The sequence below is a fragment of the Sarcophilus harrisii genome, chromosome 1 (assembly GCF_902635505.1).
Source record: "Sarcophilus harrisii chromosome 1, mSarHar1.11, whole genome shotgun sequence".
NCBI lineage: Eukaryota > Metazoa > Chordata > Mammalia > Dasyuromorphia > Dasyuridae > Sarcophilus > Sarcophilus harrisii.
In genome coordinates this window covers 287,340,159-287,354,472 of record NC_045426.1, presented here as the reverse complement: position 1 = coordinate 287,354,472, position 14,314 = coordinate 287,340,159, and the positions used below count along the sequence as shown (strand labels likewise).

At 37.3% G+C, this 14,314-nt stretch overlaps 1 protein-coding gene across 1 annotated transcript in view; it reads right to left on the bottom strand.

Annotated features, from left to right (window-relative positions):
• PGM5 (phosphoglucomutase 5) overlaps positions 1–12,982 on the bottom strand; it is a 288,406-nt gene extending 275,424 nt beyond the window's left edge. The window contains exon 1 of the mRNA XM_031943510.1: positions 12,396–12,982. Within this exon, the coding sequence (XP_031799370.1) occupies positions 12,396–12,656 (261 nt within the window). The 5' untranslated portion in view covers positions 12,657–12,982. The remainder of the gene's footprint in view (positions 1–12,395) is intronic.
• Positions 12,983–14,314: the final 1,332 nt, after the last annotated feature.

Genomic DNA, 14,314 nt, shown 5'->3' with positions numbered 1-14,314 from the left:
CTGTCTGTATGTCTCTTTCTCTTTATCTCTCCGTCTTTCTCTCAAAAAAGACATCACCCACTTAGATCAACCCAAGCTGTTTAGAAAGCACTGTCCATTTGCTTAATCTGACAAATGTGCTGCTTTGAAACAAACATGCACGCGCACATACACACACACACACACACACACACACACCCCATAGTCTTCAATTTATGTCACAGGTATCAGAAATCAAATACCTCTGGTAATCAAAGATTTACAACTCGGAAAGATTTACAACAATTCACTGTTATTTAGGACAGCAGAGTGGTGCCTTGTATATTCCTCATGAACTTCTGTCACTTTGCCTTAGAGAATTCAAATCAGAAAAAGACCATGACTCCTACCCAAACATTCATTGGGATTGCAGCAGCAGTTATCCTGACAAAGATCCTGCCTGAATCCTCATAAGCACTAGGAGCTTGGGCAGCTGGACATTTTTAGACATTTCAGGAGCTTAGCATGGAGCCACTTAGCTTCTTCTGGCTCCTTCCTCCCAGTAATCTCTTACGTGTTTCAGCCAATTAGTCTGGAAATCCTTGTGAAACAAGAAATTAAGACCTAGACATGGTCCAGGGGGTGGTGCAGTGGAAGGAGGGGGGGGGGGGTGTCTCTTGCATTTGCTGCAGCTGGGCATTTGAGATGGCTTGAGGAGGGAAGTCATAGTTGTGATTATGAGAAGTGATAATTATAGATCAGATTTTAAAGCCATAAAGGACCTTCAAAGATATTTAGTATAGACCCCACCCACCCATTTGACAAATCAAGACCTTGGCAAGGTAACATGATTTGTAGAGATATCCCTTCTGGAGAACTCTCTGAATCAATTTAAAACCTCATGTAAGGACAAAGTAAATGCTAACTCACTGCGAATTAGCTACAGATGTATTAGGTAAGGTTATGAAAAATCACTATCACTGAACATAAGATGATGTATATGAATGGGTGTAAATTCAAGTAAACAGAATCTATCAATTGAACAGAATGGCCTCCCATCCCACACAAAGTCTGTGATCCTTTGACATCATGAACTATGAAAACAATATATACAATGATTGCAACAATGTAAACAAAAACAGCCAAATCACTGAAGCTAGAGATTACAAAGGATCCCTGTCTAACTGTTGAGAAAAAGCATTAGAAAATAACTCCTCCTTTCCTATCCTGTTTCTTTACAGAAGTCCGAGACTTTAGCTATGGAGCACTACATAAACTGTTAGATTTGCTCCATGTGCTCATTGTTTTACTGAATTTTTTTCTTTTTTAAAAAAATTCATTATTATAAGTAATTGCTCTCTGAAAGGGAATATGTAAGGATTATAAAAACAAAAAATATCAATCAAAATTTATTTTAAGATGAAATAAGGAGCTGCTTCTATTACCCCCTCAAAAAAAAAAAAAAAAAAAAACTATCCTGGATATGCTAGAAGAAGGGAAAGAAAGGAGATAAGCTTGATTTTTTTTATAAGCTTTTTATTTATAAAGCATATGCGTAGGTAATTTTTCCAACATTGACCCTTGCTTAACCTTTTGTTGCAAAATTTCCCCTCTTTCCCCCTACCCCTCTCCTAGCTGTTGCAAAAAAAAAAAAAAAAAAAAAAAAAAAAAATCAGATCAAGAAGGAAGAAAAAGAAAAACTGAGAAAGAAAACACAATGCAAGCAAATAACAACAGAGAGAATGAATGCTATATTGTGTTCCACACTCTGTTCGCACTTCTCTCTCTGGATGTAGATGGCTCTCTTTGTCACTGCATAAGTGGAACTGGTTTGAATCATCTCAATATTGAAGAGAGCCACTTCTATCAAAATTGATCCTTGTGTAGTCTTGTTGTTGCCATGTATGCCATGTAGAATCTTCTGGTTCTGCTCATTTCACTTAGTATCAGTCCATGTAGGTCTTTCTAAGCCGCTCTAAAATCATCCTGCTGGTCATTTCTTATATAGAATTCATATATCATAATTTATTCAGTCATTCTCCAATTGATGGAGTTTCCAGTTTTTTGCTACTGCAAAGAGGGCTGCCACAAACGGACTTTGATTTAATGTAGCAGTGGCCACCCACAATCTGGCCCTGGGAAGTGACCAAAGCCAAGAAGAAGCCTTATGAAAACAGCTATGATTTCCAGATCACTGATGGACTCTGAATAGTAAAACCATTTAGATAAAAAGTCACATATCCTTCTTGTATTTTACTCAGAGAAAAATACTTTGAAAGCAGTCTCTCTCTCTCTCTCTCTCTTTTTTTTTTTTTTTTTTTTTTTTGGTTTTACAAAAGTTTTTTCCATTTACATATGAAATTAAATTTTAACATATTTGTATTTAATTTTGAGTCCCAAATTCTCTTCCCCTTCATTGAAAAGGCTAGCAATTTGATATAGGTTGTTATGTAGAATATATTTCCATTTTAGCCATATTATTAAAAAAAAAAGAGATTTCCCCCCCCCAAAAAAAAAAAAAAAAAGAAAAATAGCAGGCTTTACTCTGCATTCAGGTGCCACTAGTTCTTGGAGGTGGAAAACATTTTTCACCACAAATCCTTTGGAACTGTCTTGAATCATTGCAAAGTTATTGAGCACAGCAAAGTTATTCACATCATTGTACAATGTTGCTATTAATGTGTTCAATGTTCTCTGGTTCTGCTCACTTCATGTTGCTTCAGTTCATGTAAGTGAAACAGGTATTTTATAGAAAGTAGATGCCACCAGTTTCCAAGGAGCAGAAAGAACAATGGAAGAGACATGGAGACATGGGAATTAAAACTAAAAACTCTTCTAAGAATAAAAATAGTTAACATTTATACAGTGCTTTTAAAGTTAACTTATTATCTCACTTGTTCTCCCTAACAAACCTCTAAGATTGTGCTCTCACTGGATAGGGATTACATCGGTCGTTTTGTTCATATAGTAAATTGGAAAGTGAAAAGATCCTCTCTGCCCATGCCTTTCGGTACTTTCTCTTCTTAAGGAGAGGTGACTTGTTAAGTATCATATTCCCAATATGTACCTGTGGCAGAATTTGAACCTAGATTTTCTTGGACTTTTGAAATCAGCTCTCCAATACACATCATACTGCCTCTTGATATATTTTCTATCACTCTCAATTTGCAGATAAGGAAGAAGTTAATAGGACTTTCCCAGATTGACAAAGCTGGTATCTGAAGTAAAACATGGACCCAGCTTTCCTTTCCACATAGAGTGCTAAATCTGGAGTCTCATTTTCCTAAGTTCAAATCTGGTCTCAGACACTTTGGACAAGTCACTTAACTCTCATTTAGAAAATGAGCTAGAGAGGTAAATGGCAAACCACTTTATTATATTTGCCAAGAAAATCACAAATGGATCACAAAGAGTTAGGTATGATTGAAACAACTGAAAAAAGAAAATCAATCCTGCCAACCATATTTAGATACATAATCATACCTGAAATAAAAGCAAGCATATACACTGTATATATGTACGTTTATATATATATATATAGTATATATGTCTATACTTTTAATGAACACAGAATCAAAATACAGCAGAGGTTGCCCACATATAGTGAAGGTGAATAGGGATTTCATCAACACAGGGAACATCTAGGTGAGGAAATTCCCTATACCAAGACAAGTTTGTATTTTGCAATTTACAGAGTTGCTATAAGAACTAAGAGGTTCTTTAATTTAGTTTGGAATCTTGCCTAGCCTATAATTTTTTTTAGGTGGGAACTACTTCTTAAGTCTCTGTTTTATATATGTAGCTCCTAGCCAATTATTGGAGCTCCTATCATGCTCAAAAAGAACAAATGTTTTAGGAAAAATCCTTACACCATCTTCTCTTGGATTATATGTATCTGATTTTCAATAAACATAATTAAATTTCTTTACAAAATCTAATAAAGCAGCATTTTTAAAAATGCCATCTGAGTCTCTGGATACATCTAAACAAAGCTTAAAATAACACATGCCAGCAGCTGGGAGCCCCCAGCTGTTCACTAAACCTCCCTTCCCTTTCAACTTCTCCATAAGAAGAATGAATGAGGAACAAAGATTAAAAGAGCCAAGAATGGACTGACCAAAAAGAAGACAATTGGATCTCAAAGGCCAATTTCTAATACAAAATCCTCAAAGACAGCCTACTCACAAAATTACTAAAATGGTAATACTCTCTGTTACATATGCTATTGGCAATGCCCTAACTATGAAAATGAGTAATGTTGCCATTTGTTCTGCAGTAGATAATTAGGAGAAAGAAATCAGGGAAAATAGTATCTGCCCTTGGGTTTAAATTCTTCCTCAGTGGATTACCTATGTGACTATAGGCAAGTCTAGGGGGCATAGTAATTTAAAGTGTTGGGCTTCCTGAACTCAAATCCTAATTCAGACACTTAGCTGCTCTAAAAACAATTAGCTCTTCTCAATCTTAGTTTTCTCATCTGTAAAATGGGGATAATAATATTAGCTAATGCAAAAGATTCTTGTAAGGACAAAATGAAAAAATAAGTTAAGTACATTGTAAATTTTAAAGAGCCATATAAATCTTAGCAATTAAGCACTCTGGGTCTTAGTTTCTTCATGTATAAAATGAGTGGAGCAAAACTGTCTAATGATCAACTGTGACAGACTTTGCTCTTCTCATAAATACAATGTTGTAAGACAATTCCAAAAGATTTATGATGGCAAAAGCTATTCACATCCAAAAAAACAAAAAACAAAAAATTATGGAGTCTGAATGAAGATTGAAACATATACAATTTTCACTATTTCTTCTTTGTTTTTTCTTTCTTATGCTTTTCCCCTTCTGTTCTAATTCTTCTTTACACATAATAATATGAAAATAATTAATATGATTGTACATTTATAACCTATGTCACATTGCTTGTCATCTAGGAGAAGGGGGAGGGAAGAAGGAAGAAAAAATCTCCAGCTCTAATTCTATGATCTTACAATCCTATGCCCAGGTCAGCTCCAGGAAAGGGAGATTGAATTACAAAAACACCTTTTATATTTTTCCTCTCTTCTTCATCTACTCCATCCAACTCTGAACTGACACAATTAGCATTCACCACCATTTGAAATATTCCTTGTTCTTTGAGCCAGACCAAGATCTATTTGACCTAGATTGCAACTAACATTCTCATTACAGAAGCCCATCAAGCAAGAACTTCTCTCTGGTCTAATAGAACCAACTAATCCACCTCTAGGACAATTCGTATAAGCAGAAGCAACATTTCCATATCTCATAATCTCATATCATTGGCAGTTGAGACGGAAGCACAGAACTGAGAAGGTAAATAGAATAATAAATTCAGGTCAGATACAGATGAAGAAAATGAAGCTCAAATGGACTAAGGGATTTGCCCAAGTCCATATAATCAATAAGTGGCAGAGCTGAAATTTGAATTCCTTTAATTCTATTGCTCTTCATATCTTGATGCCCCAATAGTTCAGTCAATGATTTTAGAAAAACCTGTAAAGGCTTACACAAAATAATGAAAAGAATAATGAGCAGAATCAAAAGAATTTGTATATAGTAAATTTAAGAGAATAAGCTATTTTGACTATTATAAATATCAAAATTAACTATAAAAAACACATGAAAAAGACACTATCTGCATCCAGAGAAATAACTGATGAATAGAAGGTCCAAAATAATTTTAAAAACACACACACACACACACACACATACACACACACTACACATATGGATTTACAGATATATGTGTATTCATATATATGTGTATATATATATATATACATATATGTATGTATGAGTATATATAAATATGTGTATGTGTCTAATGGTAGCCATCTCTAGAATGGGGCAGGGTGAAAGGGGAAAAAAGGAAGGGGGAAATTTAAATAATATTTTTATTATGTATTTCATAGGAATATATGCAGTTTTGTATGCAATCATCTTTTTATTATATTATGTTATGGAGTTGCTTGTTTTGTCCCATAAATTAAAAAAAAAACTTTTAAGTGCCAACTATATACCAAGCCCTCTACTAAGCACTGAGCATACCAAGAAATGCAAAAGTGTTGCTGCTTTCAAGAAGCTTACAGTCTAATGAGAGACACAACCTGTACACAAGTGTGCATAAACAAGATATACATGGGATAAATTGGAAATAACCTCAAAAGAAAGATTGTAGAAGGTGGAATTTTAGCTGGGACTTAAAAGAAGTTCGGAAAGTAAGGAGATGAAATAGAAGAAGGATAGCATTCCAGGAATGGAAGGCAGTCAGTGAAAATGCCCAGAATTTGAAGGTGGAACATCATAAGCCAGGAACAACAAAGAGGCCAGAATCAGCACAAAACTTTAAATCAGACTTTATGGTCTTCAAGAAAGCTGTCCAAGTCAAAGGTTCTAATAAAGGCCTCATTTCCAAAATATATAGAGAATTAACTCTAATTCATAAAAAATCAAGCCATTCTCCAATTGAAAAATGGTCAAAGGATATGAACAGACAATTCTCAGATGAAGAAATTGAAACTATTTCTAGTCATATGAAAAGATGTTCCAAGTCATTATTAATCAGAGAAATGCAAATTAAGACAACTCTAAGATACCAGTACACGCCTGTCAAGATTGGCTGACAGGAAAAATTAATGATTGTTGGAGGGGATGCGGGAAAACTGGGACAATTGTTGGTGGAGCTGTGAACGAATTCAACCATTCTGGAGAGTAGTTTGGAACTATGCTCAAAAAGTTATCAAACTGTGCATACCCTTTGATCCAGCAGTGTTACTACTGGGCTTATATCCCAAAGAGATACTAAAGAAGGGAAAGGGACCTGTATGTGCACGAATGTTTGTGGCAGCCCTTTTTGTAGTTGCTAGAAACTGGAAACTGAATGGATGCCCATCAGTTGGAGAATGGCTGAATAAATTGTGGTATATGAATATTATGGAATATTATTGTTCTTTAAGAAATGACCAACAGGATGATTTCAGAAAAGGCCTGGAGAGACTTACACGAAGTGATGCTGAGTGAACTGAGCAGGACCAGGAGATCATTATATACTTCAACAACAATATTATATGATGACCAGTTCTGATGGACCTGGCCATCCTCAGCAACGAGATCAACCAAATCATTTCCAATCGAGCAGTAATGAACTGAACCAGCTACGCCCAGAGAAAGAACTCTGGGTGATGACTAAAAACCATTATATTGAATTCCCAATCCCTATATTTATGCCCACCTGCATTTTTGATTTCCTTCACAAGCTAATTGTACAATATTTCAGAGTCTGATTCTTTTTGTACAGCAAAATAACGGTTTGGTCATGTATACTTATTGTGTATCTAATTTATATTTTAATATATTTAACATCTACTGATCATCCTGCCATCTGGGGGAGGGGGTGAGGGGAGGGAGGGGAAGAATTGGAACAAGAGGTTTGGCAATTGTTCATGCTGTAAAGTTACCCATGCATATAACCTATAAATAAAAGGCTATTAAATAAAAAAATAAAAGAAAAGAAAAGAAAAAGAAAGAAATTCCATTAAAAAAAAAAAAAGAAAGAAAGAAAGCTGTCCAGCAAGGTTTTCTTTTGCATACACAATCAGCTTTTATCTATCTGGAAATTAGCCATCCACCCTTCAAACTGGATCTCAGGTTACCTGTAGGAGGGCTGACTCAGAAGGGCATAATTTTTTTTTATCATGTGCATAGAGAAATTTATTTTGTGATTGTTTTAAGTATCTGTATTTGGTAGTCTAGCTGAGTTCCATCTCTTTGGTTTTGTTATAGAATAGTCTGACTGCATTAAGAATTCAGGTTATAAAGTGTTGTTATAACTTATCTTTCATCCAGGGAGAATCTTAGAAAGAATTAGGAACAACTAGGAACACAAAGGGTAATATCACATCTTTATCTTAAAGGAAATTCAGAAAAAAGGAGATGAAGAAAGAAAAGAGAAATGTTCATGAATAGGCTGATCTATTTAGAAGAAAGACAAATAAAGCTGATGTGGCATTGAGTATTTAAATTCTGGCAACACAGATTAGAAAATGCATTTAAGAAAGAAAAACTGATCCGGAAAAAAGTAGGGAAGAGAGCCTGAGACAAAATTTTAAGTCAAAGTGAGATAAATAAAGGAAATATTTGGAAATTTTATTTTATTAAAGCTAAGTAGTAATACAGTACTTATAAGTCTTTTTTCCCACTTTGTGTGTTTTGTACTCATTTGGCTCATTTTGTAGTGCAAAAGATTTATATTTTGGATTACATAATAATTGTAAGGCACATAGCACAGTGTCTGGCACATAGTAAGTGCTATGTAATGTTAGTTGTTATTAATCCCATCCTGAATTTCTACTATCAGTGTAATCTTGTCAGATATATGGCAAAATAGATAATAGCACTAGATCTGAAATGAGGAAAAGCAACTTTTTGAGTTCAAATCCACCCACAGATATTTACTAGTTTAATGACTCTGAGCAAATCATTTAACTGTTTGCTTCAGTTTCTTTATCTGTAAAATGAGATGGAAAAGGAAATGGCAAAACACTCCAGAATCTTTTCCAAGAAAACCCCAAATGGAGTCATGAAGAGTTAGAAACAACTGAAATTGACTCAACAAGGATGTAATCTTGAATAATTCACTTAACTTTGTGGATCTCATTTTCCTCATCTGAAAAATTAGAATTGAATTGGATGGTATCTGAGCACCTTTGCAGTTTTAATTTCTATGATCTAAGGTCTTTCAAATATCACTAAGAGTAACTCAGGAATTACATCTACTAGTTCTTTTAAGATTGGGATGTGTTTTTTTTTTTCAGAGCTTAATGACTTGGACTTATCCAAACCAGTTGGAGCCCTCTTGTTACCTTCTTATGTATCATTAATAATGAGGTTCAACTCTTTAGTCAATTGTGTTTCCTTTTTTCACAAAAATTATTCTATTTAAAAAGTTTTTAAAAATTGTTATTCAGTCATATCTGACTCTTTGTGACCCTATTTGGAGTTTTCTTGTCAAAGATACTGGAGTGGTTTACCATTTCCTTCTCCAGCTCATTTTACAGATGAGGAAATTGAATCAAACAGTGACTTGCCCAGGGTCACACAGCTAGTAAATGTCTGAGGCTAGATTTGAATCTAGTTCTTCCTGACTTCAGACCCAGCACTCTATCCACTACATCACCTAGTTGCCCTTATGCAAACACACACACACACACACACACACACACACACACACACACACATATATAAACCACATATATATATATATATATATATATAGTAAAGTAAAAGTTGAATAGCCCTATCTTTTTTCAACTATCTGTTGCTATCTCATCCACCTGAGAGGTATTCACCTGTATCATTATATAACTCCTCTTTGATATTTTTTCCTCCAATATAATTTTATAAATACTTTCATGATTTTTGAGTGTTTTTATGCTAGGCAACATACAATAGAGAACCTCTGCAGACTACAGGGGTTGGAGTGTGGAAAATAGATTAGAAAGGGGATGGATTAGTTAGTCTTGTACCATATAAGGCTGGTAAGAGCTAATTAGTGCCTAAACTTAGGTTCTTTCCCTTAGAATGAAAGTTGTGATGGGACAGATACAATAGATATCATGATGTTAGTCTGTTGAGAAGGGAGAAAGGAGATGGAAGAATTTTAAAAGACGGATATATCAAGGCAGGGTGACTTGAATGATAATCCTGTCTTCAATAGTAGGAGTGACAAATTTAAGGGAGATACAATTGGGCAATTTTTTAGTTAGAGGCATTGGAAAGACTTTTAGGGATTTGGAGATATAAATCTGGGAAGAAATTCAAACTACAGAGTTGAAAGATAGTTTTCTGAAGTTGTCGTCATCATCGTCGTCGTCTTCTTCTTCTTTTTCTTCTCCTCCTCCTCCTCTTCTTTTTTCTTCTTCTCCTTCTCCTCCTCTTTCTTCTTCTTTTCCTTCTCCTCCTCTTTCTTCTTCTTCTTCTCCTCCTTCTTTTCTTTTTCCTCCTCCTCCTTCTCTTCCTCTCTCTCTCTCTATGTCTTTGTCTCGTTGCCTCGTTGTCTCTTTCTCTCCCCCCCTTTTTTTGCTTGTATCACATTATCCTTCACCATGAGAAATAGTAGGACTTTGAATGTTCAAGTTGGCCACACAAAAGGATGCTCAAGAAACACATACAATGGTTTCTCTTCAATAGAACAGCTGCTTTAAGAATTTTTTTGCAAGCTCATAGTGTGGCAGGTTTTGGGCTGATGCACACATGTAACAGGCAAGTTTTGTTTCTTTTTCAAATACCGTACTAATAGTTATACTGAACAAAATCACAAATTTTCTTTTATCTGAAATAATATATAAAAATTTTCATGACATATCTCTGGAAATTTTACAGTACATTTTAAAAACTTCTGAATTAGGAAATCTTAACTTCTAACAAGAGCTCAAAAGCCCTCACAATAAAGGAAACGAAGAAACTTCCCATGCAAATCAATGAAGGGTGATTTTAAAAATATTCCTGTGCTCAGTCAGTAACAGACAAGCTCTGTTTCTCTCATTCCCTTGAAAAAAATGGCTCAAGAAAGATTATGAAAGTCATACATCTCCCAAAACTAGTTATTCACAATCATTCCACAGAAAATGATTTCGTCAGACCAGAGTAAAAACCTATTTACTAGCTTCCCTCCAACTTCCTGCTTAAAGCCAACGTTCATCAAGTGCAAATGAGGAGGCAGATCATTGGTATTCCAAAAGCAGTGTGCAGGCTATGGTCACCTCTCAAAACTGCTCCCTTGTTTTCCCCAGTCTCTTTGGTTATTCATCAAAAACTTCTCTTTTCCCTACCATAGGTAATATATGCTTAGGAAGGGTGAGCCTGAAAGTACAAACTACAATAAAGTTAGCCTTTTTTAAACAATCAGCAATGAAAAAATGAGAGGGAGGGAAGGAAAAAGAAAGAAAACAGGATTCACTACCAGGTTATGTTTCCCTTTTAAAGAGGCTTATTCTTGCTCATGAAGAGGTAAAGAAATTTCACTTAAAGAAGAGTTTTATTAGGACAGTCTGGCTTTACCAACAACTTCCTCTAAAAATAAAGATTTAGGTACTGAAATCTCTGAAGGTCCAGAATGATTCTTATAGGATATCCCAAGATTTGCTCAAAAGTTTGAGGGGGGAGAGAATGTGAGCTGAAGGGATAATTTTTTTAAAAAGCAAGGATGAAGCAACTGTGACCATGTGGAGAAGAGAAAATGGGAAAGGGAAGATAGGGATTGAAAGCCTAGAGGTACATATTGGAAAGGAACATTGATATGGAAGTGAAAGAAAATAACCATGAAAACTCCAGGAGAGTGGGGAGAGAATTCATGAATTGTTAAATCTGTCAGTTAATAAACATTTATTAAATGTCTCCTATGTGCCAGCATTCTATGAGTGCTAGAAAAAAAAAAAGATTAAAAAAGGTAAAAAATGTTCCCTGCCCTCAAGTAGTTCACAAGTTAATGAATCAAATGCCAAGAGGAAAGAAATGACAATAAAAACTTAGAATCATTTTGTAGATTTATGACCTAAAATCATTGTCATATAGACATTGATATAGATTGGTAGATATCCTCAATCCACTTGACATATTATACATGTCACTGATGGCTAGCACATAGCCTGATGCCTCAGGATCATCCATCCTATCCTGCCCCCATCCTATCCTGAACAAATAAATGGTTAAAGAAAGCCCACTAGTTTAACAGTTCATTAACACAAATAAGTATGGACAGTGTTTTTAGAGACTAAATGGGCTAGAGAAATCACTGGGGGCAAAAACTGTAAAAGGGAAAGAGAACTGTAAAATTACGTAATAATTTGGGTACTACCATGGAATTACCTACTCCAATTTCCTTTGACTAAACTAGTTCTCCTGTCTGGGAGGCCAGGGCTCTTCCCTTGGGAAAGGTCGGGGGGAGGTAGGGAGGGAGGGAGGGAGGGAGAAAGTAGAGTGGTGTAACTAAAATAAAAAGTAACACGGAGGAGGATAGTGTTTACAGGTGTCTTATGGAAGTAAGAGGGGAGCAGGGCGAGCTTTGTTGTAAATCAAGGAAAGTAACTAGAGTTGAGCAGAGGATGCTTAGATGTGAGCAGAATGAGGCACAGTACATAAGGAAAATTAAATTTAGGTAGCACATACTGTGAACCCTTAATAAATTGAGATGAGGAAAAGATGTATGAAGCATTACAAAAATTGGATATAATAGTGAGAAAAAAGGCAGCAGTGGGAGTCAATGCCGGGGAAAAACGTGAATGGCAATGATGATTATTAAATAGAGACTAAGAAGTGTGGGGTGAGTTGCAATAAAGAGAAGGTGGATTATCAGGATGCCTAGAAATGGAGGCTGGGGGAAGCTGAAGCAGGAGGTGGCTAAGGGAGGAAGGCCAACTTACCCCGTTGGCCGCAGCCATCTGGACCACAATCTCGGTGGCTGCCTTGCTAAAGTATCTGCCATCACTCCCCACCACCATGGTGCAGCCCTGGCGGTCTCGAAGGTCGATGGACGAAAGGACACTTTGCACAAAATTGGGCAAGTAGTTGCGCTGGCTCTCAAAGAGGCCGGTGGGTCTACGAAGCCCCCAGCCTCCCGTCGGCTTCTGATCCTCGTAGGGAGTAGTTTGCACCGTCAGCACCGGGATGGGACTCCCCTCCATTGCTGCCTAGTCCTGATCGCCACTAGCCCTGGACGTGAGTCTTGGACCGAAATCTCTGAGCCACTGACGCTGATCACTCCCTGTAACCTGGAGAGCGCTCTTACTTCTCTCTGTCCCAGCCTAAACTTTTCTTTTACTCATCTGAGTCTTTCCTCACCTCTCACTCTCCCCTCACACACAGCCATGAGTCCAGATGTTCCCACCCTTGTCCCCTCCCTGCCGCTGCCCCGCAGTTTAGCTACTGCCTTCCAGGAAAATGTCCCCCTGCTCCCAGAGATAGCCAAACTTCCCCTCCCCTCCCCCTCCCCAAACCTGCCCTCTCTGGGGCTGATTTCTTCCCGGCAGAAAGAAGCAGCTGTATTCTCTTTCAAAGTTTCCAATACACTCTTCTCCCAGTCCTCCCCTCCCCCCTTCCTCCCGGGATGCCTTCTAGGGGGTGTCCCGCCCTTTCTAACTCTCCCACTGGGACTCTCCATTCCATCCAAACTCCTCCTTAAAATTTAGCCCGGAGGTGAGAGGGGGGAGGGGCGGGGGGGGGGGGCGGGGGGGGGGCGAGGGGGGGGGAGGGAGGGAGAGGGGGGAGGGGGGGGGGGGGGGGGGGGGGGGGGGAAGAGGAAGGAGCTATTTGAGAATTACAAGACTTCCCTCCCCACTTCCTGCAGTTCCTGCCCTCCAACTTTTTCAGTCTCTTCTCCCAGTCTCCCCAGGAGTGCATTGTGGCACTCACGGGTTTCCCTTTTGTACAAAAGCAGGGAGAGGTTGGAGAGAGGGCTGAAATCTTTCGCCATCAGCTAGCAGGCTCGGCCAAAAATAACCCTGGAAAGAGGAGCTGAGAATTGTAATCCCCTGCCAGCACTGAAATTGGAGGCTGTGTGTGTGTTTGTGTGTGTGTGTGTGTGTGTGTGTGTGTGTGTGTATGTGTATGTGTGTTCCTGCACTGACATTTGTTACTGGGAATCACATACTCTCAAGCCCTCCAAACAAATGAGAATTAGAACATACAGCTATCTATCCTCAGCAACTAACCACACACACACACTCACACCCCATCTCTATCCCTCACATACACATAAAATCTTTGGCTTTCTAATTTATAATTAGGAAAAACTAGAAAAGTCATTAAAGGTAAGTTCTTCCTTTTATAGATGTTATCTTGGATAGCTAACCTTGGATAGATATAGTAAATTACAAGAGGTGACACTATACAGTTAAATTGTGTCCCTGAATCCTCATGGGCCCTAAGATGTTTTGGTAGGAGAAGGGGAAAGCCAGGAGAGAAACATCTGCATCAAGAAAATTCTGAATCTCTGCTCTTTCTACCTAATAGAGTCATTTTTCTTTCATTTTCCAACTTTCCCTAACAAAGTTCACATCCAAGAAAGAAGTTTGTCATCTACCTTGTTTGTTTTTAAAATGTTAGAATTTATAGCTTGTCTTCATACATATATTCTGATTCAAAGGGGCTGAAGCTGATTTTGGTCTGCAGATGCTGGGAAGTTTAGGACTCTTCTGCTTAACTTGTAATAAAATCCTAAAAACAAGAACATACCACATACCCCTATCTGTCCTGCCTCCAATCTACCCTGTACTACTATATTAATCTTTCTAACATCCTGTATTGATTATATAATTCATGAACTCAGAGACTTTCAGGTTTT